The sequence below is a fragment of the Panicum virgatum genome, chromosome 3K (genome assembly GCF_016808335.1).
Source record: "Panicum virgatum strain AP13 chromosome 3K, P.virgatum_v5, whole genome shotgun sequence".
NCBI lineage: Eukaryota > Viridiplantae > Streptophyta > Magnoliopsida > Poales > Poaceae > Panicum > Panicum virgatum.
Window position 1 is genome coordinate 11,932,253 of NC_053138.1, and position 25,985 is coordinate 11,958,237.

The window sequence follows — 25,985 nt, forward strand, 5'->3', positions numbered from 1 at the left end:
AAATTTCAATCCGAATCATCGGATCAACATCTAAGGGGCATGGGGGATTGTGTAATTTTACAATCTGAACCCGCCCTTGAATTGGGTAATCACACTTTTACAAATCCCCCTCCCACCCCTGCGCCCCTCCCCTTGGATGTTAATCTGATGGCCCAGATTGAAGTTTCCATAGTTTGTACGGAGATGTTAGTTTGCGCCTAATATGTTCCCTACTTAAAGAGCACTACAATTCCTCTAAAGTCCACGGCACGTCGAAAATTAGGCATCCTACACGAGGAACGTTATTAGAGTATTATTATTACTAGAAGAATAAGAAATCCTTCCTTCAAAAAAAATAAGAAAAAAGAAATCCCAGGACGTGGCCTTGCCGCGCTATCTTTGAATTTGACGGGCAGTATTTTAGTTTTTCCACGTCATTACCGGATTGCTTGTATTGGTTGAAAATAAATAGGGCACGAGCGCCGAACACCTTGATCGCGATGATTTTCACGTGTGGATCGGCGCAGGTCCTCGGCGCCGTCAAGCAGAAGCAGCTGTCTATCTGGGAAATGTGAGCTGCCGGCCATGACCATGACTGTACTGAACATGTTTCTTCCCTTCCTTTGAAAGCACCCGAGATGAGAGGCTGCTGCAGGGGCCGTGTAACACCCTGCCTCGCGGACAGTCCGCTCTGGGGCGGCAACGGTCCGCCCAGGTAACACCCAGATACTTATCTAGTTGTGGGCTCCGGTTGTCATATCCTCCTTCCTCCTCATTCCATCGATCAGAGACGAGCTCCGCTCGTCCGCTCGCCCCGCCGTCGCCCCCTTCCTTCGATCTCCCTCCTCCGGCCACTATACCTCGATTCCTCTCACGAGCACCTTTCCCAGCACCTCCTCCACCTTCTCCAACCCCCAGCCCGGCTTCTCCCCGGCCGGAATCTCCCCAACCACCACCGGTCACCATTGGAGCCGCTTGAAGCTTTGCTCCACCGTCGATCCGCTTCTCCGGTCATCTTCCGCCCGAACCGACCGCAAGAATGAATTTGTGGTGAGTTACTTGTGCTCCCCGGCCTTTTTCCCTTTCCATTGTGCGCCGCCGGCGCCGGTGAACGGCCGCCGCCGCCGCGGCACTTGCTGCCGCCTGTCGTACGATGTCAAAGGGACGGTCCGCCTAGGAGGGTCGGACAGTCCGCGGGCCAGGTTAGAAGTTTGTGCAGAGACGTGGTTGTCTCTGATGGTTCGCAAAATTGAACTGCGGACGGTCCGCTAAGGAGGGCCGGACAGTCCGCCGTTAGGATTAGAAATTTGTCCAGAGACGTCGTTTTCTCTGGTGGATTGGCGAAGGTGTATAGCGGACGGTCCGCTAAGGGTGAACGGACAGTCCGCCAGTCAGTCTAGAAGTTCTCCAGAAACATTGGTGGTTCTGGTGGGTCGGCCGAGTTGAACCGCGGACGGTCCTCCACTTGGGCGCGGACAGTCCGCCGGAGAGTTTTGAAATTCGTCTAGAGACGTCGTGGGTTCTGGTGGGTTGGTGGAGGTGTATTGCGGACAGTCCGCTCTTGGATCGCGGACAGTCCGCATTATAGTTCTAAGTTTATCCAGAGACGTTAGTGGTCTGGTAGGTCGGCAAATTGAGCTGCGGACAGTCCGCTGCTGCATAGCGGACAGTCAGCTAGTCCATTATACTTATAGTTCTTTTTGTAAGTAGGAAATTTTAGTTGCACTAATTTATAACCAATGTATATGCATTTAATTGGCATTTCATATATATTCATGCATATGCATTATTGCACCTCATTTAAGTACGCTAGATATACACGTGTGGACGTGGAGCACGCGGTGTTGGAGCCGAACCTTAAGACGGTGTTCGGTGGACATCTCCAGAAGATGGAAGAACCCGCTGACACAACCGAAGACCCGGGCCAAGGTCGGAAGGGCCCAAGGCCGAAAATAATATTAACACTAACTTAGTGTTACTCTCAGTCAAGCCCCGGTGCACATCCTATTATTTCAAATTTATGACCCCTAAATATGTCTCTATTACTTGTGCATTAGGTTTAGAAATTATTTGGAACCCTAATTGCATGATCCCTAGGTTCCCTTGAGTTATACTAGTATGTATAAGATGATAGAAGTGCTATGCTTAATGGTTATCGGTAGAAGACGAGTGATCTCTGGTCACTCGCGAGAAATAGGATGATTAGAAGTCGAGTAATTTCCGGTTACTCGCGAGATACAAGACATATTAATATTTCAGTATATGAGTTGTTGAATTTGATATGTAATGAATGGAGAATTGAGACCGGACAAGAATGATGAGGATATGTAGGTATGGCAGCAGGACAGGGTTTCTGGGTGTCTTAGTCCTGTCTGGGTCGGTTAAGGACCGTACCGTTGTTGGCCCTGCTGATCATGTTTGATTTGTACTAACCGCATACCGGGAGTAGGAGGTAGTCGAAACCGGTAAGCCCAGTACTGCCTTGCTTCGAAAGTACAGAACTTCTACCCACCCCTTAGGGCGAGTCGAGTGGCCGCGGAGAATCGGGATGCATATGTTTATTTTTGGTGGTCTCTCGTAGGGCTCAGCTGACTGTATGCAGGTGGGGCGGTTCTGTAGTTCGAGGCGGGGAGGAGAAAGGTTGGTGCGTGTGGTCTGACGGGGCATACGCATGCCATGTTGGTTAGGTCCACCTTGTAAGGTTAAATCGGATCGATTCGCCGTCAGTCGCTCTCGGATATGAGCACCTTGATCACTGCGTCGCATCGTAGTATTATGATGGGATAATAAGTATATTTATATATCTATGATGATGAAAACATTGAATTATTATTGATTGCACCACTATGTTTGATATTTTATGATTCGTGGAAATATTAGATTAGAGTTAATTTATATAGAATCTGGAGCTAAAATATGGAAATTAAGGAATTACTTTAGTCGCTGTTTTCTGCAAAATAAGCCACCAGCCAAAAGTCTTGCATGTCTAGATATGTGGGCTAAGTATACCCACTGGTCGGGTAAGTCTTGCTTAGTATTAGTTGATCAGGGTTTGTTGTTTACCCTATTTCAGGTATAGGAGCTAACTAGGCTTCACATCGGTGGGCTCGATATGGCGTCTTGTCTTCACGTCTCAGTAGTTCTCGACTTATTTAGTTTGTTTTATTTATTCTCTAGTAAAAATGTTCTGTAAGTTAGATTCTCTTCTGCTGCTATTGTTTATTATGTGCATTTTAAATTTGAAGCTGTTTTGTAAAAGTCTTAATATTATTTACTATTTTTGTAATATTTTATCATGCATCATGTTGGTACCTTCTGCGCTCGGCTTCGTGCAAGACTTCTGGTGTGTTTCGATCGGTCTGTGGGTTAGAAACAGACTGCCAAATTACACTTAATTAAATTAATGCGCCAAATGATGATAATTACGTTAAATTAAACATCTTAGCTCGGCGGGTCTGTCCCAGTCCGCCAACCCTGTGTGTGTAACGGCACGCCGAAACCAACCTCTTGCTTGGCTGGTCACGTAACTGTCAAGATCTCTGTTGTCAAGGTGGCCTGTCAGGATCAGTGATCTCTTTCTGTCACACACTGGCTCTCAGCAAGCAGGTAGCACGCACCAATATATGTCCCGTGTGAAGCGACAATGATATACCAGCGAGAATCCGGCCGGGGCCCCTAGTTTGTTTCATGTGAAGCGACAGTGCTGTCGATTGATCTAGCTAGCTTGTAATTCATCCCTTCCTCGTGCAGATGAGAGAAAGGAAATAAACTCAAAGAGTAGAGTGTTTAGCATGCATAGGACAATTGTCGTCCTCTCCGCAAGACCGAGAGGGTTTGAGGTCGTCGCCTGATCGAACATAGAGGGCGACGCCTCGCCGTCCCTTCACCTCGTCCCGTCTCGCCGTCGTCTAGCTAGGGCTAGCTACTAGCTGGCCGATCACGCGTGCTCATGTCATGTGGTGGTGTCGTCATCAGGTGAGGTGATCCATCCATGGCTTCGCACAGCCGCCGTCCACGCACGGTGGAGCCTCCGCGTGCTGCTCCCCCATAGCACACATTGATGCTCAAGAGTTTCGCTGCGCCAAGAGTCATTTGCTTCTGTTTCATTATTCAATTCTGTTAGGTTCAGCGGCGGTCAGAATCCGTTCTGTCTATCACCCTATATGTGTAGCAGCTTGCGGAGAATGAATCCCTAGTTCCCTACCCTAATGCAGTCCATGTCAATGCAAGTCTGGGTCTTTTGTTCCTCGTGCAGTGTCAGACAAGTCAAGCCGCAGATAGTGGTAGGATGCAAACCCCCACCTACCCAGCACATGTGACTCTACTTGCTTTCTTTTTCAACTAAACTGTGGAGCAGTCCTGCTTGGAGGCTCTCACCGGGACTAAAAGTCCCCCATGCCTCCTAGCCATTGGACTCGAGACTAATTAGTCTTGGGTCCAAATATGGCTGAGACAAATATCAAGGATTGAAGACCATTTTCTGTACCGGTGCTCCACCCCAAATTATTAGTCATTTTAGATTTTCTAGATACATAGATTTTACTATAGACAATATATATCTAGACGCATAACAAAAATTATATACTTAGAAAAGTCAAAACAACTAATAATTTGGAACAGATTGAGTAATTTTCCAATATTATTACAACCTAGGAACTCATCCAAACAAACCCTTTTATTAATGATATATATAGAGAAAACAAACCTTATTATGCCATTTCAAACAAAGTTGACCGCTATGCATAATTAGAGTTGCATTTTTTCCAACTTAATGGCCATACTCAATTTATATGTGGCATGGTGAAGAAAACGCCAAAGCTATATAGGAAGAAATTGCATTTCGTTCATACTAAGATAGTTACTATACACAACATAGACGGAGAGATATCATTATTTCTGGCCTCCATATCTATAGTCGTTAACTGTCCTGACACGTACGTACTGTATACCGTACCGTTGAAAAAAAAACAGGCATGCAGCCATTGACCATGAAACGTCGAGGTCGACGGACGGCGGCCGGACAGCCTTAGTCCACAAAGAAAACGCGCGGTGGGTGGGGGGGGGGGGGGGGGGGGGGGGGGGATTCGCCCCCTGCGCGTAGTCGTCGTCTGGGGGGCTAAGCTAAGATCACGTGGTCTCGTCGAATAGTGTGCGTGGTATGTATCCAAAGTGTGGTAAACCCTAGACTGTGCACCCCGCAGCACACGTTGATTTTTTTCGACGCGAGGCATCCTCCATTTACATTGCACCCAATGGAAATTCCGCACAGTTCACAGAGTTATTGGGAGAGAAGGAGAGGAGAAGGAAAGAGGGGGGAGAAAAGAGAGGGAATAGTCTGATTCAGACTAGATCACGCTGCAAATATGTGACCCAAGGTTCCCAGATCGCAGCACCCTCCAAATAATTTTACAGACCAAGTTTTACACTACTGAGTTCAAGACAACTGAGCAAAACAAAACAACTTCAGGCCCCGGACGGTTGGAGACCGCTCCCCTGCATCAGTTCAGCACACGTTGATATAGATAAGGACTTTCATCAGATGTGATATGTTTATGTCCCGATTTGTTGGTTGGTCCAAGCTAGCTGTGCCGTGTGTACGTCCAAATCAATCATAGTTTCACGTTCCTCAAAACAATCTAAGCGTATACATATGCTATATGTATATATGTTATATTAGTATATACTACCATGTTTCTATTCTATCCATTATCTATTTGGTCTGTGTATTTTAAGTTAGACTTTGACCATTTTTTATTCCTAAATCAGTACGTGTGAAAGTACTTTGAAATATATATGCATCCCATTGTATATGCTATAAATGATTTTTAATGTAACTAAATGCCATCCAAAATTTATAATGTCTAACTATTTCTAAAACAAAATTTACCTTGTAATAATGTTGAGTATGTAACGTCCCGCCTCCCCGAAGTCGGGCCCGCTTACATCTGGCTGCTTTTTAGGACATAGACTGTCCTCACAGACCAACAACAGTCTTTTCTGCACACTTTGTCCTCACTCGTGCGCACCCGAAAAGAACTTCCCGGTCGGTCACCCATCACCAAATTTCTCCGGGCCAAACACGCTTAACCTCGGAGTTCTTTGGAGACCGGCTTCCGGAAAAGAAGTTGCAACTTGTTGGTACGAGTATCCTATTAATCCTATTAAGCCCTGGGCCGGGGTGTCACATGCTCACCCCCTTAAGAGACCGACGTCCTCGTCGGTCAATCCCAAGCCAGGAACGTCCTCTCTTGGCCACGTCCCGTACGTCCAGTGCCAGCAGCCCTGTGCGACGTCCGTGCGTCCAGTGCCAACGGTCCCTGTGCCACGTCCGTGCGTCCAGTGCCAACGGCGCATCCCAGATGCCCGCGCACTGACCCGCCACGCACCCGTGCACATGCCGGTGGCATCTGCGCCCCCACGCGCCCGTGCTCATGCCTCCGCACTTACGCCCGTACGTGCCCGTGAAACCGCGAGAGTCGGCTCTGATACCATTCACCCCGAGGTCGGGCCCGCTTACATCTGACTGCTTTCTAGGACATAGACTATCCTCACAGACCAACACCAGTCTTTTCTGCACACTTTGTCCTCACTCGTGCGCACCCGAAAAGAACTTCCCGGTCGGTCACCCATCACCAAATTTCTCCGGGCCAAGTACGCTTAACCTCGGAGTTCTTTGGAGACCGGCTTCCGGAAAAGAAGTTGCAACTTGTTGCTATGAGTATCCTATTAATCCTATTAAGCCATGGGCCGGGGTGTCACAGAGTAGAGGGGAAATTTTTACCGGATGGTATAAATAAAAGCAGCATTTCAATCCCAAAATGTGGCCAATACTGACCACTAGCCCTAATGACACTATATTCTTGAACAAGTTTGGCCAAATTTTATCAAATGTAGCATGAAAAACTACATGGTATAGATATATTGTGCATACTTTAAAAAGCGGTCCCCTGTGGCCCTGTCCCCACAACGAGCAGGGGCTATTGAGTGCTGACAGAAACGGGCACCTGGACTGGACAGCTCGGATGGAGGACCAGTCCACGCCCCGATCCCGATACATATATATAGGCCCACCCATAAACCCCGAAAAAAAACCATCACATCGAATGTTTCGACACATATATAGAGTACTAAATGAAGTTTATTTATAAATTTTTTTTTGCATGGATGGGCTGTAAATTGCGAGACGAATCTAATGAGCCTACTTAATCCATGATTTGCAACAGTGATGCTACAGTAACAATTAGTTAATTATTGATTAATCATGGATTAATTATCATCATTAGATTCGTCTCGCGATTTACAATCCATCTGTGTAAAAAATTTTATAAATAGACTTCATTTAATATTTCAAATTAGTAAAATTCCAACGAAATTTTTTTTGCGCTTCAACTAAACAGACCATAGTCACGCCACTCCTGCCGCCCTCACTCGCCCGAAGCAGGAAGCTGAGTGCCGGCAGCAGCTCACGCGACCTGATCACATACAAAAGCTGCCGTATAGATCATATGGACACCTTCCTCGCGCCGCTCCTGTCTCCCCAACCCATCTTCGGCGCCGCCAATGACCCGGAATTCTCCTCCATCGTCGCCGAGCTCCTCGCCATGAACGACGGTGGCGGCGGCGAGCCACCACGGGCTAACGAGTCCTTCGCTGCCGATACCACCACCCTCTCAACCTTCTCCGTCCGTCAACAACACGACCAACCCGCCGCCATACTATTCCCGGCGCCGGTTACCCTTGGCCCACCGCCAACTCCTCTTGTCCCTGTGGGGGCGCGCCATGAATTCACTGCCGGCGCCTCGAGGCCGGCCAAGAGGAGGCGAGGAGGGCAAATGGCAAGCTCGCCGCCCGGGAGCGGCGGCGAGAACGCGGTCCAGGCGGGAGTAGCTAGCACCAGGGCCAGCCGCCGGGTGTGGGTGCGGGAGCGGAGCACCGAGTGGTGGGACCGCCTGAACGGGCCCTCGTGCCCGGACGCCGAGTTCCGGCGCGCCTTCCGCATGTCGCGCGCCACGTTCGCCGCGCTCTGCGACGCGCTCGGCGGCTCCGTCGCCAAGGAGGACACCCCGCTTCGCGCCGCGATCCCCGTGCGGCAGCGCGTGGCCGTCTGCGTCTGGCGCCTCGCCACGGCGGAGCCCCTCCGCGAGGTCTCCCGCCTCTTCGGCCTCGGCATCTCCACCTGCCACATCATCGTGCTCCAGGTCTGCCGCGCCCTCGCCACCGTGCTCATGCCCGTGGCCATCCGCTGGCCGGACCCCACCGCCGCAGAGGCCGTCGCGGCCAGGTTCGAGGCCGCCTCCGGGCTACCCGGCGTCATCGGCGCCGTCTACACCACGCACGTTCCCATCGTCGCGCCCAAGGCCAACGTCGCCGCCTACTACGACCGCCACCTGACGGAGCGGAACCGGAAGGCGTCCTACTCCGTGGCCGTGCAGACCGTCTCGGACGCCGACGGCGCGTTCACGAACGTGTACATCGGCCTCCCGGGATCGCTGTCGGACGCCGCCGTGCTTGGCAACTCGGCGCTGTCCGCGCGCCGCGGCGAGGCCGGGCTGCTCGGGGGAAACCACGGGCAGGAGCAGCGGCTGGTGGGCGGCGCGAGCTACCCGCTAACGGACTCCATGCTCGTGCCCTACGCGCACCGGAACCTGACGTGGACGGAGCATAAGTTCAACGAGCGGGTAGCCGCCGCACGCGGCGTGGCGCGGGGCGCGGTCCGGCGGCTCAAGGCGCGGTGGCGCTGCCTGCAGCGGCGCACCGAGGTGAAGATTCCGGACGTCCTCAGGCTGATCGCAGCCTGCTGCGTGCTTCACAACGTCTGCGAGCGCGCCGGCGAGGGGCTCGACCCCGACCTCATGCAGTACGAGCTCGAGGACGACGACGTTGCTCATCACAATGCTGCGTCCTCCGAAGCGGCGGCGCACGTGCGGGACAGGATCGCGCACGGCCTCCGATCCACGGTACGGTAGCCATGCTAGCGAATAGCGACGGTGCATTTCGATTGTAGCAAGAATAGATCCTCAAAGTTCAGTAAGCATAATAAATAATTGGTGTAGCATGCGTGACATACTGTCACAGTGAAATTAAAATTAAAGAACAGTATACAGGTCTTGTATCAAGGATGTTGGAAAGCGCATGTCCCTAGATTATCATAAGAGGCACACTTTATGATAGGATTTTATTTTTGAAGCATCTGCTAGGAACTTCATAAGAATTTGACCTGCAATTTGCAAACAGAATACGTAATCCAAGTTTGTCTAATACCCAACGTCCTACCAATCCAAGTTTGCTCAATTGGAAGAAGCAGGAAATCATAATCTCAATATCATCTCATGTGAGACTGAGCAACCTGATAATCGTGCACAGCTATTTCCTGCTATTTTTGGTTAAGGAACTTGACTATATGTGACGTGATTGTAAAATAATTCAGGAACAAAGTTTTCTGCAAATTCTGGCAACCAAACTATTCTTCGTTGAAAAAACAAATGAAAGCAAACAGAAAATGTACTTTGCCAAACAGGTCATTTGCCAAACATGTGGAGTAGATAACTTCAACCCTCCTCGCAGTCCATCCATAGCAAAAATTGTGTGTGGGTGGGTGGGGGCACTACAAGAAAAAGCTCCATTAGTACCGGCTGCATGCCGTCCTTTAGAAAAAAATACATCGGGATAACTGTGTGTGCACCGGGGTTCGAACTTGTGATCTGTGACCTCGCGTGTAGTCTCCTTTACCATCCCACCCACACAGCACATGTGAGTGGATAGAAGATGTTATCCTTTTAATGTAACCAGGATGAACCATTTAGTACCGGGCCATAACACCACCCAGTACTAAATAGTGGTATTTAGTACCAGATGGTGTTACAGCCCGGTATTAAATGGTTGGGAGGCCCCGGGAGCCATTTAATACCGGGTTATAACACCACCCGGCACTAAATGGCTCCGGAGGACAATGTGTTATAGAACCGGTACTAAATTGGCATTAGTACCGGGTTTAAAGCAACCGGTACTAACTGGAGGTGGACGAATGACTCTTTTTCTAACAGTGGGGGGGAGGGGGGCTCCATGGATCCGGCGGCGATAGAAGGGGCTAGAGCCTCTCCAGACTCACCACTGGATCTGCACCTACATTTTGGCATCTATGAAGACTTCCCTAAATCCTAATAGCTTCTGGGCAATGAGCTGTGGCCGTGGCTACATCATTTTCTCTTATCGCCCATGCATCCCATTCCCCTGCAAACTATTAAAAGTCACATGTTGATGTTTAATTTGGTCACCATCCTAGCAAGTAGAAACAGTGGCGGATCCAAGTCACAACCATAGGGGGGGCTGAAGCCTTCTTCTTCATCATCTTCTTCTTCTCCCTTCACTTTCTCCTCCTCTAGCTCCCCTTGTTCCAATGGAGGTTGCAGCCCGTAGGGGGGGCTGGAGCCCCCTCAGCCCCCCCTGTGGATCCGCCACTGAGTAGAAAGTAAAGAGTTGAGCTTGAGCAAAAGGATGATCCTGGTTTTCAGTTGTGTTCACAAAGTACCCTTCCGTTTGCAATACCACTATGGGTGGGCAAATTACTCGAAACCCGAAGCCCGAAACCGAAAAAAACGAGCCCGAACCCGAAAGATCCGAACCCGAAAAACCCGAACGCTAATTCGGGTTTCAACCCACGGTACCCAAAATTATTACGGGTAATTCGGGTTTCAAGCCACGGTACCCGAACTACCCGAAATACTCGAAATTATATGAGGCCTGTCTAACTCCTTTAACTCCATACAATTTCAGCCCAACTAGCCCACTGCCTCCATGTCCTGTACAGCCCACGAAGCCAACCACTCCGTTCACCTCCCTTAAAAAATATCTCTACATGTCCTCTCTCTCTCCGGCCTCCGCACCTCTCTCCGTCGACCGTCGCCCAAGCGCGGAAGCGCCCAGCTGCCTGCCTTCCTCCACGCCGCCGCCTCCGACTGCCTGCGCGCATGCGCCCCCGCACTGCATCCTTGCACTTTGCAGGTTGCAGCCGCACCTCCAGACTGCTACCTGCTGTGACGCACGCCGTGCCCCCAAGCTGGAGCCTGGAGGTCGGGAGTCTCGGCGAATCAATGCAGCGCCATGGCCTCGCCACATATCTGAGCTCGTCCCATCCGTCCACAATAATCGCTCGATCTCAGTCTGGTTGATGCAGATCCATGGTATTTGTCGGGTATTTCGGGAATACCCGAACCCGAACCCGAACCCAAAATATCGGGTACCCGATTTGTCGAGTATCACTTTTTCATAGCTAATTTCGGGTTTGAGTTTTGAAAACCCGAATTTTTGAAAACCCGACCCAAAATTTTCGGGTTACCCAAATGCCCACCCATAAATACCACAAAGTGCAGGAAGATGAAATCAATACATAGTATATAATTAGTTGATAAAATTAGATCAATTTTTTGTAGAAAATCAATGCAAAACTAAAAGAAAGATGTGTTTCTTTGGCGGAATAGATGATTTCATTCTAAAACTTTTAATTAAGTGTCAACTTCGTTCCTAAACTTCTAAAATTACTGCTTTAGTTCTCAACTTTTTTCATGCAGCTTATCATTCTATGTTTCTTGCCACGTTGGCATGCCATATCAGCATCTAAGTATTCCTATTTTTTAGTAGCAATATATATTGGCTCACACATACTTAGCTTAAAGATGGTGCAACAAAACTCTAACATGAGTCTACATAAATTTATTTTCACAAAAAGAAAGTTTTGTAGTGTATAACACATATGTTTGGGATCAACTCCCTTCTTTAAAAATTGCACACCGTTTTATTTTCGCCAATGTGAAACTATTATAATGATTAAATTTGTAGAAATATTAATTCTTTTTATGAACCATAGTTGACTATATGCGAGAGGCATGCCAACATGGCATGTCATGTAGGATGACTAAATTGAACCGGATGGAGAAGTTTAAGAACTGAAATGTCGTTTTGGAAGCTTAGGAACGAAGTTAAGCTTCGGCTAAAAAGTTTTGAGGACGAAATTGACTATTTCATATGTTTGTGTGCACCCCTTAATTTTCTCTCTAGTTCGGACACTGCACAGGTTGGAGGTTGGAGCTCGGAGCTCCAGTTCAAAAGAGTTCAATCATATTCTCCTCAAAGATGTAGTGCTCAAGCATATCTTCCTGATGACCGTTTCTTCAGTTCCAGCAGATCTTTGTGTTCTGACCTTCTGATGTCAATCTGGGATTATTTGTTACAGCACCAAACGGAGTTGTATGCCTGTAATTCTGGAAGAAATTACAGCCATACACAAAATAGCAGGAGAGGATTATTCCAGCACCGTTGCTCAAAGGGATGTGAATTATTCCGATTTCGAAACCAAGCAATACCAGCTTATGCAAGGCAGTACGAGATAGCAATTGCATCAGGTCAAATCACGTGCCAATAAAAGTTGCGTGGCAAGCCGCCATGGCTGGTCTGCCGACAGGAAGTCACGGTCGCGGCTGCTGGCTCCGCTCCGCTCGGAGGGCGCGACGAACCGCGTGCCTCATGGCTAGAGAATAGCAACGGTGCATTTCGATTGTTCAGTGGGCACGATGGTTGTAGCATGCGTATGACACACCGTCACATTGGAAAACTAAGGTATTGTCCCAAGGATGTTGGAAGGCTCATGTTCAAGGTGGCAGGGTACTTAACCACAGTATCATCGAGATAGTCAACGGAATTGCAGGAGCCAGAATCAACAACCTTGGTCTAAGTTAAAGCTGGAAAAGTCCTTGATACATTTTCTGGAGTTTCCATCGAGTTTGATTTGTACACAAGTAACAAGTTCAACGTGCCATCAAAGCCAAGTACAATGAGCACATTGGTGAATTCAAACCCTTCCATTGAAGCATTGCTGGAAAAACCACATCAACTAACCCTGCCCTTAACCCGCTTGTTGGTGATGATCATTGGAGACGGAGACGGGGCAAAAAATAAAGGAGGGCACAAGAAAATATTGAGCACAGTATAGTGACTTGGAGAAAGACACTTGATTGCAATTTAGGATTCCCCTTTCATAAGAATACAACCGCTCTCCAGAAAAGAGGTCAATATCAGCAGTTGGGTCCCAACTAAACTGATGACCTATACAATACTTGCATAATCTTCATATAAACCTTCACATTGGAATGTGCTTTGCACATAACTAGGGAATTCAAGTGGATTTCTCCGCAAAACATAACTCTTTTTCCCTTGGAGTTCTCCTTTCCCTCCGCTGAGACATGCTTGGCGAGAAGTTGAAGTACAGATTAAAGAAATAAATGTACAAGGCACAAATGACAATTGATGTCCAGAAACATAGTCATATGGTTTGGTAAATGATTGCATCATTCTGGTTTCAAGTTCTATGCCCTCGAGTAATAGAAACCAAATTGATGACATTTAGAATGCTTGTATATGGAGATACAAATTGCTCCCATGAAACCAGTCAACCTCAAATACTTTATTGATGTCATATGTACAAGCTGTATTCCCCTGCCTCTGCGTGGTCTTGATAGCTACAAGCAAGGCCAGCAGCAAGGTCTAAGACAACTAGGTATAGTGTACCTGACAAGTGTAAGGCTATGAGATGTTCTAGCCGAAAAAAAAGGCATCTTTCAGTTGCTACACTTGGGTGAACTCCAATGCGTTCCCATCTGGGTCTCTTGCAAAGATCGCCGGACGCCCAGATTTGCTGAGTGTGTAGCTGATTCCTGTATTTCAGTTTAGTAGTAACGCCATCAGATTTTCAGGTGGTTGGTAAAGGAATGGCAGGTCAGTAATGTATCTAATGAAAGACTTTTTTTTTGGCTGGAAACTGTGAGGGAGTTCCCCACTGCATGACCTTTTCCAACTTTTTGAAAAGGGGGATAAAGCACATTAGTTTTTACAAGGACTCAAAGTTCAAAAAGAAAAGGTAATTACAAAAGAGGTAATACATCAGAGACAAGTTCTACGTAGAAACTGAAACATGAATCTCATGTTATAAAGTCACATGGATCTACTTTACTGAGATCATACGAGATTTGTTGAACACATGACTGACAAAACATCATTATTTTTACTGTAAAATTATAGCTACTTCTGAATAGCCAACAATGTGGTTGCCTACAATCATGTGCAAGTTTTTACTGGAACCTATTTTTTCCCTAAGCATGATTTTAATTTAGCAAGCCAGCAACATTAATAGGCCATTCTTATCAGTTTTGACTCAAATAGCATTGCTTAATGCCTTAATCTGTATAGTTATTTCATTAACATTAGAAGCAGAAAGAATAAGTAGCAGCCAAGGAAAGTAAAGATTCAGGCATACCAGCTTTGTCAAATATTTCTTTCAGCTTCAACACATCTTTGATTGCTATACAGGTATGACGATCGCGCCCACCATGCTCTGGGCGTCCTGTCAGAGGATCAGGATTTGGCAGCTCCATCAAGTGGATCATCTCAGAACCAACCCAGAGCCAAGCACCTCTGTATGGCAGCTTGTCGGTTGGCCTAGCAGGATTCACCTTAAGACCTGATTGACTAATGCATCAGTTTGCTTTACAAGCACAAGCTGCAGAACAAAAGAAGTATAAAACATATAAAACAGACAGCTAACTCACCTAGGAGGTCCTTGTAGAACGCCATTGACCTTTCAAGATTTTCACACAGAATCCCAACATGATGAAGGCTAACAACTCCATAATCAGGTTCTGCATAGAAGATCAGGCAGCATTTTTGTTTACACAAAAGCTAGTTAAGAAGTTTGATAAAAAATATACACAGTTTGTGTCTGTAAGTAGCCACAAGAATGCTGAATCTTCCATGGCGGTAGCAAATTAGGCTACAAAAAATAGTTGCCTTGTACAGAGAGGTCAAGACCTGCTAAGCACTTTACATCACTATTATTGGCTGGGTTCATGCTCATCTAGCTTGGCAGGGAGTATGTATACGTCTGGGATGAGACCAATGTGAGAAGTACGCTACATCAGGAGGAAATGGGAGGAGATAGCATCAACATTAGTGTTCACAAGAGAGGAGGATGCCCTGATCTGGCAGCGCACCTCCTCAGGGGTGTATTCTTCCCAATCCTTGTACAGAATCATCAATTTCGGGGGCCTCACCCCTGTGTTTACACCAGCAGTGTAGAAGCTTCATCGCCGTCCAGGGTACATGTTTTCTTGTGACTGCTCATATTAACTTAGCTAGAGGAAAAGTAGAAGATGAAACTTGATTTATTTTGTTGCAAAAAAAGAAGGCATTCTCCACCTCTTGGTCCTCTTTTTGAGTGCGCAGTAGCAAAATAAATGTGGTGCCGCTTAGCTGAAGACGTCTATTTGCATGCTATATTTTGCTTTGAATCAATAGCCAGATTTTGGATTTGTGTTAAAAAACATGCTGCTCTCAATTTTAGCTCTGTTGCTCAGTGGGTCTGTGGAAGCCCATGAACCATTTTTTGTTTTCAGAAAGGAACTTGGCGGGAGATGCCGATGATGTGATGCCAGGTGATCCCAATGGTCAAGGATTAGATGCTGCTCTGGCCAACATGGCACCTCGAGACATATAAGCAATGGGTGGAAAAGCTGGAAGATGTGGTGTCAAGACCAAAGAGGCTATCAGATTGGTAGCAGAGGTGAGATGGGAGCACTGAATAGTAAGCAACGACCATTTGTTCAGCAAAATGGGTTAGTGCGCCCTGTTGTATTTTTTAGTCCCTGGAGCTCTCTAAAAAAATAACATACAAATACATTCTACTAAGAACCAACAATGTCGATGAAATTGTGCATTATGCCTATGAGCACTGATTAGTAATCAACACCCATTTGTTCAGTAAGCTTGCTAGATTTTTAGTAGGTAAGGCAGTCACGAATTATTCAGAGTAGCAGCCGAAGCTCCAGGGAACAATTTCAACGTGCTTTCCTGAACATAATATAGACAATGTAAAAAAAAATAAAATCATTGATTTCTATATGCCCCAGAGCATGAACATCAAATGGGACACTATGGGTCCTTCTCCTTCCTCTCAATTATTGGCAAAGATGCGCAGCCGCGAAATTGGATCTGCAACTTCGGATCCAGTTGTCAAATAGCTCCTAGAGCAAGTGCTGAGCTAACTGCACAACTATATGTTGCAACAAGGTTCTTGGACAGAGCAGGCCCGATTAAGAGACCGAATTCAGGAATTCAACCATTACCGGAACAATTTCGTTTAAAAAAAATCATCGGAACACTTATTCACCTAAATACTATTCATACAGAGCAAGAGATCTCCGTTTTGCGTAATCAATAATCAAGTGAATTTAATAGCAGGCATCAGCAAGAACCAATAACTCACCCTGGGCCGGCTCCTGCGCCGTGATGAGCTGCTGCTCCCCGCCTGTGGCGACCGAAAGGCGTGTGCGGAAGCGGCGGGGCGCGGCGGCGGATGGGATAGGCTGCGCCCTGGCCGCCGCGGCGCTGGATGCGGAGAGGAGGGGAAGAGACGCGACGCACCTCGTCGCCATTGCTGCCCCTCTTCCAAGTTCCAAGAGATGCTCGGATGCTCTCTGTTCACGATTGTGGGCTATATGGGCCTCTACTTTTGTGTGGCCCGGCCTTTTGGCATTTGGCTGTTGGATGATGTGCGGTACGGCATCACCTTGTGGCAATGTCCCGAGCACTGTAACAAATCTCTACAATCTCCATCTTAAAAAAAATATTTATTTTTAGGATTCAAAATTTGTCTAAAAAATAAGTCATGTTATCTTAATATTTAAAAAGTACATGTGCATGTAAGAATCAATTGGTACTAAATATGGTAATAAATAGGAGCAAATATAGTCATTTTATCTAATTGTTAATCCGTTCTAAAACTTGACTTATTTTTGGACGGAGGGAGTATATGTCGTCCGATTCAAAAAGCTTTGCTGCCGTTAAACTTGATATGAGCAAAGCTTATGACCGTGTGGAATGGTGTTTTCTAGAGATGATGACGAATAAGTTGGGATTCTGTGAGGAATGGGTGAATATAGTCATGAAGTGTGTCACCACGGTCAAATACCGAATTAAGGTGAATGGTGGTCTCACTGAGGAAATAATACCTGAGCGTGGTCTTCGGCAAGGGGACCCGCTCTCGCCGTATTTGTTTCTGCTGTGTGCTGAAGCTTTTTCATGTCTACTCCAGGCGGCCGAGGAGGATGGTGATTTGGTGGGAGTGACGGTATGCCAAGATGTACCGAGCATTAATCATCTTTTGTTTGCAGACGACTCCTTGCTACTCCTGAAAACAGATGATCGGAGTGCAAATCGTGTGCAACATATTCTTTCATTGTATGAAGATTGCTCGGGGCAGATTATTAATAAGGAAAAGTCCTCCATAATGTTTAGCAAAAATGCAAGAAATGCAGAGAAACAACATATGATGTCAGCTTTGGAAATAAATGTGGAGGCCCGTACTGAGAAATATTTGGGGCTGCCTTTGTATATGGGAAGATCAAAGGAGAAAACCTTTACTTATCTAAAGGATAGGGTGTGGAAAAGAATACAGGGATGGAAGGAGAAGCTGCTGTCCAAAGCTGGAAAAGAAATCCTGATTAAGGCCGTGGCGCAAGCCATCCCGAGCTATGCCATGTCTTGTTTTGATTTGACAAAAACCCTATGTGATGATATCATGACAATGATTTGTCGCTTCTGGTGGGCACAACAAGATCAGGAGAATAAAATGCATTGGCTGTCCAAAGATAAACTATGCACCAGAAAGGAGAATGGTGGGCTCGGTTTTAGGGGATCTGCATCTCTTTAATCTAGCTATGCTAGCCTGACAAGGATGGAGACTGTTAACTAACCCGGAGTCTTTGTGTGATCAAGTATTACGTGCAAAATATTTCCCTGATGGAAATCTGGTGGATGTTAGGGAGAAACCAGGTATTTCTTACTCTTGGCGCAATATTGTTCGAGGTGTGCAGGCTCTTAAGAAGGGGTTAATTTGGAGAGTAGGGGATGGAACACAGACTGACATTTGGTCTGATCCCTGGTTACCTGATGGCATTACCAGAAGACCTGTCACACCACGTGGTCATACTCTTTTGCGTCGGGTTTCTGAGCTGATTGATCCAGTAAGTGGTGACTGGGATAGGGCCTTAATCCAGTCGGTGTTCTTGGAAGAGGATGTTGCTCGTATATTGTGTATCCCTGTTAAACAAGGCATGGAGGATATGTTGGCTTGGCACTATGACAAAAAGGGTGTCTTTTCAGTAAAATCAGCCTATCATGTGTTAGATGATGGCAAGACAAGGGACAAAATCCATCAACAGGGGGAAAGCAGCTCAAGCTCTCTGTCATCAAGGTCCCCTTGTTTCAAATGGAAGAGTGTATGGCAGCTGAAGTGCCCGCCAAAAATTCGCCATTTTTTCTGGAGGTTTTCACATAATAGTTTGCCTCTGAGAATGAACATTGCTAGGCGAGGGATGGTGATTGATACGAGATGCCCCATCTGTTGGAGGCTGGATGAAGATGGAGGACATTGTTTCTTGAAGTGCAAATATGTCAAAGCATGCTGGAGAGCTATGAACTTGGAGGATGTTAGGCTCAAGCTGTGTTCACTATCTCATGCAACACAGGTTGCCGAGTGCATCCTGTCTCAAAAGGAAGAAAAGAAGCTGACGATTATTGGCCTGCTTTGGTCATGGTGGGATGCCAGGAACAAAGCGAATGCTGGGGAGAAATTGAGATCCAAGGAGGAGGTGCTGTTTAGAGCCCGGATGATCAACATCTCCACTCACATGGAGGTTATGGGGAATGCTGTGTCAGAGTCAGTAAGTCAGGATAAAAGATGGGATCCTCCATCGGAAGGTGTTTGGAAGGTTAATATTGATGGGGCTTTCAGTGTGGCAAATAAGAGAGGCGCTTGGGGCTTTGTGATGCGGGAGTCGGAAGGAAAGGCGGCCATGGCAGGGGCTGGATGCATCGAAATCGCAGCAGATGCTCTCTGTGCTGAAGCCCATGCATGTGTTGAGGCTCTGAATGCGATAGCAGAGGTGGGGGTGCAGAACATTGCGCTAGAATCGGACTCGCTTGTGTTGGTGAAGGCGCTGCAGTCGACTGAACATGATCAAGCGCTAGGTGGTGTGCTCTTCAGAGAGGCAAAGTTTCTTATGTCAACTTTGTTTAATTCTGCTAGTGTGAAACATGTTTCTCGTTCTTGTAATTTTGCTGCTCACGAGTTGGCTAAACTTGGCCGATGTCGGGACCCGGATCATCCGAATGTCTGGATGGATCCCCTCCCTGAATTTGTAAACGTTATTTTGGCTCGCGATCTGGCTGAGCTCGGGGTTCCTGAATAAAGAAGCAAGAATTACTACTCAAAAAATACAATCTCCATCTTAAAAAAATTATTTATTTTTAGGATTCAAAATTTGTCTAAAAAATAAGTCATGTTATCTTAGTATTTAAAAAGTGCATGTGCATGCAAGAATCAATTAGTACTAAATATGGTAATAAATAGGAGCAAATATAGTCATTTTATCTCATTGTTAATCCGTTCTAAAACTTGACTTATTTTTGGACGGAGGGAGTATATGCCGTCCGATTCAAAAAAGAAAAAGAAAAAAAGAGTCCACCAATGGCCGTAACCACATTCAGAATTCATTTTTTTCAGTGACATCCATAACCTCAACTTGCAACTGGTAATTACAGCTAAATTTCCGTATGCGCTAGCATCCGGAGTACTCCATGTCGCCCACGACTGTGCGGGGACGCACAACGGCACAAGTAATTAAGTAACAACTGGAATTGGAACAAGACAAGTTTCACTTTCACCACCACGGACAAACACTGAAACGAGTAAACAACACGGCAGATCGACGGCCGGTGTAGGCGTGTAGCATGCATCTGCTCGATGGATCACGTAGCACGCGTGCAGTATGCAGTCGTCATGCTCCGCCCTTGAGGATCTCCGGCACCCTCGCCGCGATGCTCTGCTTGGTCGCCGGCGAGATGCTGCGCTCCCCGATGATGGACTCCAGCACCTCCTCGCAGAGCGGCTTGTTCTCTATGGCAGCGATGCCGCCGGCCCCCGGCGCCGACGAGTCATCGGAGAAGGCAACCTGGATCGATCGATGAAGCAGATCAATTGAAACATATGCAGGTAAATGTAAATCCATCGGATAGGGTAAATAACATCAGGCGTGCGGCGGTGCGGGTGGGTGCTTACGGTGAGGGCTCCGGCGGGCGAGTGGGTGAAGAGGACGGACGCGCCCGGCGCTGTGACACCTCAGCCTGAGGGCTTAATAGAATTGATAGAATACTCGTATCAATAAGTTGTAATTTTTTTCCGGAAGCCGATCTCAAAAAAAACTCCGAAGTTAAGCTTGCTTGGTTCAGAGCAATTTCGGGATGGGTGACTGAACGTGAACTTCTTCCCGGGTGCGCACGAGTGAGGACAAAGTGCACAGAAAAAACATGTGTTGGTCTGTGAGGACAGTCTATCATAGAAAACTGCCCGATGTAAGCGGGCCGGCCTCGGGGAGGCGGGACGTTACTGGCGCCAAGCTATGGCTCTTGAAGGCCGCCTTGAACTCCTCCACGGCCGCGGCCTCGGCGTCCGTGTACGTGCCGGTGGCCTTGAGGTACGCCACGCGGCTCTCCATCACCTTCGCCGCGAATTCCTCGGCGGCGACGGTCTTCGGCCAGATGAACGTCACCCTCGTCAACTTCTCGAACTCGCCTGCGTCCGTGCGTGAGATGGTCAAACCGCATGTAACGTAAGCACCAGTCGCCGGCCGGCGGTGAGCCGATGAGCGTGTGGATCTGCGGCTTACCGGTGTAAACGTCGCGGAAGAAGGCGGGTCCGACGCGAGCTCGTCGGCGGTCTTGCCGGCCCATTTGCCGGCCAGCGCCGGCACGGCGGTGTCCTCCAGGTACACGCCGATGACCACGATCTTGACGAAGTTGCTTTCAGCCTCCATTCCTCGCACACCTAATCGTGTCATGGCCATGCACTGTGATACTCTGCACCAACTTACGTAACACGGTAGCAGAACGTAAACTGTGACGCAGAATGCTGACGCACACCTCCGCCGGCGAGGAAGTGCTTCCTGCTGGAGCCCGGCGGGCAGGCCACGGGCGGCAAGACGACGCCCTCCACCGTCACCTCCGACGACGCCGACGCGGCCATGGATGCGCGGCAGCAGAGAGAGAGACAGATTGAGCCCGTCTACTACCTTGCGTGCAGATGCGAGCAGAAAAGATTGGAATGGAAGGAGGTGCGAGAGATCTGACCTTTAAAAGGCATTGCAATGCTGACAGTGTTTATTTCAGAAATGAGAAATAAAATGATCCTACGTTGTGATAAGCATCGTGTACAAATCGTTTCGGGTGACGAACGCCCCTAATCTCTAACTACGATTTCTGCACCAAACCAGGGCATTCTATTGAGCCACGTCACCTACTTCCCCTCAAGCGTTGGATGAAAATCGGATGTCACCGGAACCTTCAACGTGGCTTGTACATGTGTGCAGTTCTACTGCCTTCCGGAACCCTTGGGAAATCCCAGGCAGAAGAGAAAGCGTTTTACCCCTCTTCCTTCGTCCCTTCCCTTACCTGCACATGTTTGTTCCCATCCCCATCCGTGCTGCCGTCGCAATCCAAACGCAAAAGAAATCTTTCGTCAAACTAAAGGTGAGTGATCTTCTCTATGCAATTCCTACAGCGTCGATCTGCTTCCTGTGGCTCGATGGCTCAAGGCCGGCCTCCCCACAACCCACATTCACATACGCGACCCTTCCTATATTCGCCTCTGCCTGAACCTCACGACGCCTCACCTGGCCGCGCTAGAGCCCACCTCCACCTCTACAACTCCGGCGGGGATGACATCCCTAGCGACCCCGGCGACCCCAACTCGAGCTGCTCTCGCCAAGGAGGAGCATGGCGAGGCGCGGTGGTCCAGCGGCAGATACGCGCTTGCCCAAGCGGAGGCGCGGCGGAAAGAGACACAACGCCCGCGGGTTCGGGTGGCCGAAGAAGGGGCACGCCGCGGCGTGCAGCTTGGTCTCGCCGAACTGGTCCAGGTAGCGGAAGAACTTGAGGACGTGGGCGCCGCTTCACTGCGCCAGGCTCAGCGGCGGCCGGTGCTTCCGCAAGTACTGCCCGAACGTGTTCCAGTCGCGCCGTTTTTGCGCCCCGTACCGGCTCAACGACTGTGGCCCCGATGCCGCCATTGCCCACTCCAACGTGGGGCTGTCGGGGTTCGGCAACATGCCCATGGATCAGCTAGCTAGGAAGGAAGAAAATAAAGCAGCATACCTCTGTTACTCTGTATGCGCCTTTGTTGCCTTCTGTCTTCTTCCCTTTGGTAGTTCTGTTTCCAGCTGAGGAATTGGAAGAAATAAGTAAGGCTAACTAAAAGAGAGAAGAGGTCTACAGTTCATTCTTTCTGCTTGCTCTGTATGCATCTTACAAGCTGCCATGTCGATGTGCAACCGTATGTATCTAGCTTGAAAGCTGAAGTAGAAGCCTTGAGGTCCCAGCCTTTTACATGGTACTCCATGGATCTGCGTAGGAAGAACTGATCAGATGGATCGATTCATGCCCATCTTAACCTGTCATTAGAGCTTGCAGCAATTGCTCATGTAAAGAGCCGATGATTTCATGAGTACCTGTAGTGACCTGGATAACAAAAGAGGACACAATGTTATACTCATCAGTTACATATGGCTTGAGACATTGTTCATCCAGATTTCTTAGGCTAGGCATCAAACATACCTATGAAATCTTTTACATGCAGAACATCTAAACAGGGTCATGCATGCTAAAAATTTCAGATAACTGAACTGGTGCATGCTAAAAAATTTCAGATAACTGAACTGGTGATGCCACCAGTACTAACAAACTCTCCCAAGATGGAGGCCTTATTTATGATATGGGTCATGATTTAGATTAATGAGCCAATTTTTGTGCAACGCCTGATTTCTAGATATTACTGCATTTAGGGAACACCATGCAGAAAATTCTTTGCCTTTCCCTCTTAAGAAATTTTTAAGAAAGTACACCAGCGTATGCAGTAGTTCTTAATGTTGATCTCCAGCCGGAGGCATGGCATATCCTTTTTTCTAATGCGTTCAGACCTTGCTTCCTCCTCCACCATATCACTTTAATTCACAATCCTTCAATTTAATGTATGAACTAGCTTGCTATCAAACGATACAAAAACAGGGGTTCAAGAACTCAATCCCACAAATATGCTTATCGATGGGTGACCCCAGTCAGATTACTATATGAGATGCTATGTTGATTTTCATTGTTTCAATTTGAGTACTACTTATTGTGACAAAAACTCGCCATGTATTTTCAGGAACTAGCAACAAGAACTGATCCCAAGCAAAGACCAGGAGTGAAAAAAAGGTACAACATATATTGCATCATCATTGTTTAAACTACAAAGTGTAATTTTCCCTGTTTTATCATGAATTACTAACTTATCCTACCAATATAGTATATAAAGATAATACAGCTTCCATGCTTATTTTTTTAATTACTTGCAGGGGAAACACAATTGATTTATCACTTTCAGGACAAGCTCTTCTATTCGATGTTGAGGCAGTCTTTGATATTGGCCAGAATCATCATGTTATAGCAATATTTGTGGGCACACTCATGAAAATATATCGAGAAGATTACAAGTTCCTCAGTGGAACTTCTGCATGTCGGTGGTATATAAATGAAAATGATATTCCAGAAATGAGGACATCTCAAAGAGGGTATTATTTCAGTTCTGAATTTAAATTCAGACACCTATATCTTAGCCCAATACTCATGTTTCGTTAATTAATCTGAGTAGTCCAAGGAACAACATCTCAGATGCATATTACCAAATGTATCTCCTACTTGTTCAAATATATTGTTCTGCACAAGTGATGAATTCACAGCCTCAGCTAAGCAATACGGAGTACTAAATTAGTTTCTGCAACACCAAGGTTGTAAGCAACATGGCCATACGCGGCAATGCCGCGAGCATTTCTAGTTAGTAACTAGAGTATGTCAGGCTCTCTCTCTGACTTTTCAAGGTCCAAGATACGACTTTGACTGTTATTATTTTGATTGCTTCGTATTAAGAAAATACTAACAGAATTATACAACAATCTGGTATAACTTTCATAGATTCGAACTGATAGTTTTAAGGGTCAAAGTTTGTATGAGGGTACGGATTGGTCAACAAAAAATAAACTAAAGAAGTATCGTAATAAATATTAATGAATTTAGTTAAACTCTGGAAAAGAATTCGTAGTTCCTCTAAAATTCTGCGTGTAATATTATAGATTTGTCCGCAAGGATAAATAAACCCAATTGAACACTAATCAAATGCGATTACGCAATTAAATACTAAATTTCCTACCCAAAAGAAACTGAACTTATAGCAAAAACTGGAACTTTGCTGCAGTGGACGGGAGCACGAAGGCGGAAAGGCCCAAAGCGCATAGCAGGCTTTTTCAGCCCGAGGCTCGTTGGCACAAGGATGTTCGAGAAAGGAAAAAGTCACTTTTGTCTCTCTAAAATTTGGGCCGAGTCCGTTTTTCTTCTCTGAACTTTAAAACCGGTCGACTAGCCTCTTCGGACTCTCGAAACCGGTCGCATGACCTCCTTAAGCGGGTTTGAGGACGGTTTTACTATTTTTCTTTTATATTTATTTGAACTAAATCTTTGAAAAATCATAGTAAGTCACAAAAAATCATAAAATAGAAAATATAATTTTGTTGTACTCCACATGAGTAGATATACACGGTGAACATATTATATGGTATATTTTAGTATAATTTTTTACTATATCTTTAGATATATACTTTTTTGTAATTAATTTATAGCTATAGTTTCCGTCATCCAATTATTGTGAAATTTTTATGTTGGGCTAATCATTATATGATTGAGCCGCAGTAAAATTTTTATGATTATTGGATCATATACGACTGAGTTATAGATTTATCTAGGTTTATCTGTAGATTCATCTAGATTTTTCTATAGATTTTTCTAGTTTATATAGTGTTGGGTGGTAAACCCAGCCGGGTGGCAGAATGCACCCGCATAAGCCCTGAGGGAGAATGAACTCGGGGGTAGCTAGGATTAGTCCGATCTAGATGCAAGAATACGATGAACACAGAAGATTTAGAGTGGTTCGGGCCGCCGGAGCGTAATACCCTACATCCACTGTGTGTTGTATTGCCTGTGCTCACAAGAGATTGCTCGAGAGTGGTTCTAACTGGTGAGCTGAGAGTGTGAGGGAGAGAGTCTGAGTCCACTTCCTTTGTCCTGAGACTAGCGTGTGCTTCCCTTTCACAGTCAAAGGGAGGCACGTACATAGCCGTTGGGACCCCGACAGATGGGCCAAATGTGGATGTATTTAAATAACATAATGACTAGCACTACTATGATGCTATGCATGTCGTAGATCTCCTCCGGGCTTGCCTTGTCTCGTCGGCGTGATTCCAGTGTAGCGTAGGTTGCGGCGTAGACTGTTGTGCCAGCAACGTAGACTGCGGCGTAGGCGTCATGATGTAGAGGCGAGCTGTCGCCTCCACTTATTGTGGTGGACAGGCGCGCGCGGCGCCCGTGGTAACTCGCGACCCGCTGTGCGGTCATTCGAGCCCACCTCGGTAACTCGCGATCCACAGTGTGGACTGACAAAAGCTGCCCCGTGCCCAGCGACAGCAGAGCACGCCTCAACCACTCGCACTTAATGCGGGTGGGTGAGGGAGCTTCCAGCGGAAGGCTTGTGCCTGCGCCCGCACATGCGGGACACGTGGGCAAGCTTCCAGCGGGAGGCTTGCGCCCGCGCCCGCGTCTGCGTGACACGTGGCGCCTCTGAACCCCTCCCCGAGCAGCTAGCTGAGCCGAGAGCTCACGGTGGTCCGGATAGGCACGTGGAGGTCTCTGACCCATCTGCGGGAGTCCGGATGGCACGTGGAGGTCCCGGACCCACCTGCAGGGGTCCGGGTCCGCGGCCATAGGTGCTGAGCATTTCCACCCCTGGGACACGTGGTGACACCGGACCCGTCCCCGAGCGG

At 47.3% G+C, this 25,985-nt stretch overlaps 3 protein-coding genes and 1 pseudogene across 4 annotated transcripts; 2 read left to right on the forward strand and 2 right to left on the reverse strand.

The window, feature by feature from the left end:
• The first annotated feature begins 7,484 nt into the window (after positions 1–7,484).
• LOC120700609 (protein ANTAGONIST OF LIKE HETEROCHROMATIN PROTEIN 1-like) lies at positions 7,485–9,132 on the forward strand. Its single transcript, XM_039984857.1, has one exon. It carries the CDS (start codon positions 7,485–7,487, stop codon positions 8,943–8,945), a length of 1,461 nt encoding a protein of 486 aa, XP_039840791.1. The 3' UTR covers positions 8,946–9,132.
• Positions 9,133–13,275: 4,143 nt separating this feature from the next.
• LOC120697619 (uncharacterized protein YwkD-like) lies at positions 13,276–16,524 on the reverse strand. Its single transcript, XM_039980895.1, has 4 exons — positions 16,289–16,524; positions 14,577–14,666; positions 14,285–14,488; positions 13,276–13,685 (listed from the first exon to the last, which is right to left on the reverse strand). Exons 1-4 carry the CDS (start codon positions 16,455–16,457, stop codon positions 13,597–13,599), a joined length of 552 nt encoding a protein of 183 aa, XP_039836829.1. The 5' UTR covers positions 16,458–16,524; the 3' UTR covers positions 13,276–13,596.
• Positions 16,525–19,862: 3,338 nt separating this feature from the next.
• Positions 19,863–21,106, reverse strand: LOC120700610 (annotated as a pseudogene).
• A 325-nt stretch (positions 21,107–21,431) lies between these two features.
• On the forward strand, positions 21,432–23,883 carry LOC120697620. Of its 2 annotated transcripts, none has more exons than XM_039980896.1 (3): positions 21,432–21,609; positions 23,282–23,331; positions 23,472–23,883. In XM_039980896.1, the coding sequence occupies exons 1-3, from the start codon at positions 21,538–21,540 to the stop codon at positions 23,752–23,754; spliced, it is 405 nt and encodes a 134-aa protein (XP_039836830.1). In that variant the 5' UTR covers positions 21,432–21,537; the 3' UTR covers positions 23,755–23,883. The 2 variants fall into 2 exon arrangements, with proteins under 2 accessions (XP_039836830.1, XP_039836831.1); XM_039980897.1 differs by lacking the exon at positions 21,432–21,609 and adding an exon at positions 21,645–22,245.
• Positions 23,884–25,985: the final 2,102 nt, after the last annotated feature.